The 2,452-nt window shown below is 37.4% G+C and overlaps 1 protein-coding gene across 1 annotated transcript in view; it reads right to left on the bottom strand.

Moving 5' to 3' along the window:
• LOC102855755 (zinc finger protein 777-like) overlaps window positions 1–2,140 on the bottom strand; it is a 28,676-nt gene extending 26,536 nt beyond the window's left edge. Inside the window, exon 1 of the mRNA XM_006887280.1 lies at window positions 2,132–2,140. Coding sequence (XP_006887342.1) covers window positions 2,132–2,140 — 9 coding nt within the window. The remainder of the gene's footprint in view (window positions 1–2,131) is intronic.
• Window positions 2,141–2,452: the final 312 nt, after the last annotated feature.

The following is a 2,452-nucleotide window of genomic DNA, read 5'->3' as shown; positions in this document are numbered from 1 at the left end:
CCAAGACTGTTGACTGTGGAGCCAAGCAAACTAAAGCTGTGTACAATCTCAATCTCTTCACCATCCATCCTGATGCTGCCAATTGGTCCAGTGGATGAATAGCACAATTAAATCTTATTTACAAAAAATATAAAAGGGCAAGTCATACCCAAAGACACCTCAAAATTATATAAATCATATTACTTTTATTTTAAATTTTTTATTAATGGATATTAATGGAAAAATGGCTGCCAATATACATTGGCATATCAATCAGCAAACAAAAAGACCTTTAGTGAAATGGAAGGATGCATTAACAGGACAATGGAAAGGACCCAACCCTGTGCTAATATGGGGACGAGGTCATGTATGTGTTTTTCCACAGGATGAAGATGGCCCTCGCTGGATTCCTAAGCGTCTTGTGCACCACTGTGATGGCTGAAGAAACACATTGGGTGTATGTTCCAGATCCACCCTTACTTCACCTTGTCAGCTGGAAGGAACCGACCCTCACCATAGATGTTAATGACACTCAAGCCCTAGGATATCCATCTGATAATCACAAAGAATCAATCAGTCAAAATTATAACTTTACCAGAATGGGACATGTTTCCCCTGTTTCTCAAGAATAAGACGTGGAAATCCTCCTAGTGGTTGTACCAAAATTACCAATTCCACAATTTTTACCAGCACTAATTCTTTTGTACAATGGAGTGTCTCTTAACTTTCTGTAAGTTTCAGATGAATACTCAATAATAATAGTACTAAAAGGCCCAAAGGCATCCCACTGTGTAAAGAGAAAGAACATGATGGTGTGTGGCAACCACATTGGAGAAAATGTTGTGATGAGAAGTCCGTGGTCATAAATGTTACTGCAGATTTGAACTTGTACGACGGGGCTCCATCAAATGGAGTCGGAGCTGGAGGATTAGTAGGAGAGACTTGGACTGTTGATCACCATAATTATCAAATTGAGTTATGGAAATTAGTAGCTGGGTTTGGTAATGTCAACTTACACTGCCAAAAGTGTCGTAAAAATCTTACAATAAGACACATAAACGCCTATATACCTGAACCTTATGTATTAATAGTTGGACAAAGTCAAGTTAATTTTCTACGAAGTCAATATAATATTTCTTGTCCTCTATGTAATATTACTAATTGTATTAATGGTATCAGTGAAAATAATTCTGTAATCATTTTAAAGAAACCTTCATTTATTATGATTCCTGTAAAAATCAATGCAACATGGTATTCAGACACCAGTTTACAAATCTTGAAAGAATTAAATGCTTTGACTATAAGAACTAAAAGAGCTTCAGGATTAATAACTGGAGGAATAATGTCATTAATAGTTAAAATAGCTGTGTATCTGCGTCTGTTCTTGTTTTGATGCAAGAAGTGCAAACTGCTGAATCCATAAATGATTTAATGAATAATGTTACTAATAATTAGCAAGAACAAGAAAGTATAGATGTTACGATGGAACATAAATTAAATTATTTATATGATACTGTTAATATGTTAGGGATTATGATGCCACAAATTCCGTTTAGGAAAAAATTAATCTGTCATGCGGCTTATAATTCTATTTGTATAACCAAGTTAAAATATAATGAGAGTAATTATGATTGGGAAAAGATTGCACACCATCTTAACGAAATTTGGAGATCCAATAACGATTCCTTAGGCATCTTTAAATTCCATCAACAAGTATTAGAAATGCAAAATACCCCAAATTAGATATTACGCCAGGACAAATGGCAAAAGAAATTTACGAACATTTTCTTAAATGGTTCCCTTCAAATAATTCTTTTAAAAGTCTAGTGATCACTTTGGCTGGCATAGGTGTATTAATCCTTGGGCTACTGTGGCTCCTTCCAAGTGCTCTATGGACGATAGCCCGGAGATAGAAAGAACTCCTTGGGCAAATGCATGGATTACAACTTAAAATCTTGCCCCGAAAAATGCAGGACGTGTAGCCAATGACGGGTAAGACCTTGGCTCCTCCTTAGCAACCTAAGACAGGGCTCACGCCAAGATATGTGCATCTCCATGCCGGGTAAGCAAGGAAAGCAGGTCCAAGGCACCTAAGACAGGCACTGTCCCATTAACAAGTAAATAAATTAGGCGGAATTGTAGCAAGCCATACTGTGGCCATTTTATGCAAGTAGCCATTTTGTGCCAGGTTCAAATGTGCAGAGCTGTTTATCACTGTGGTTTGATGTTTGAAGGGAAGCAAAAACAGATTTAATCATTCCTTGTACCCCAAGGCCAAGGGGATGTGGAGACTAGAATGTCCCTCCCTAAAGACTCTGTTTATACTTCAATTCTGATGGCCTTGCCTGCTGCTGCTAAGAAGAGCAAACAGCCTTGCTAGCAGGTGACACATGAATCAGAACAAAATGTATTATTGGCCTTGAGGCTGAGTTGTTTTTCTGTTCACTGCAAAATGAGGATAAAAGGACAGGAA

The sequence above is a fragment of the Elephantulus edwardii genome, unplaced genomic scaffold (assembly GCF_000299155.1).
Source record: "Elephantulus edwardii isolate Elephantulus edwardi_28Jun2011 unplaced genomic scaffold, EleEdw1.0 scaffold00055, whole genome shotgun sequence".
In the NCBI taxonomy this organism is placed as follows: domain Eukaryota; kingdom Metazoa; phylum Chordata; class Mammalia; order Macroscelidea; family Macroscelididae; genus Elephantulus; species Elephantulus edwardii.
The sequence above is the reverse complement of the archived record's forward strand: the minus strand, read 5'-3'. Positions and strand labels throughout refer to the sequence as shown.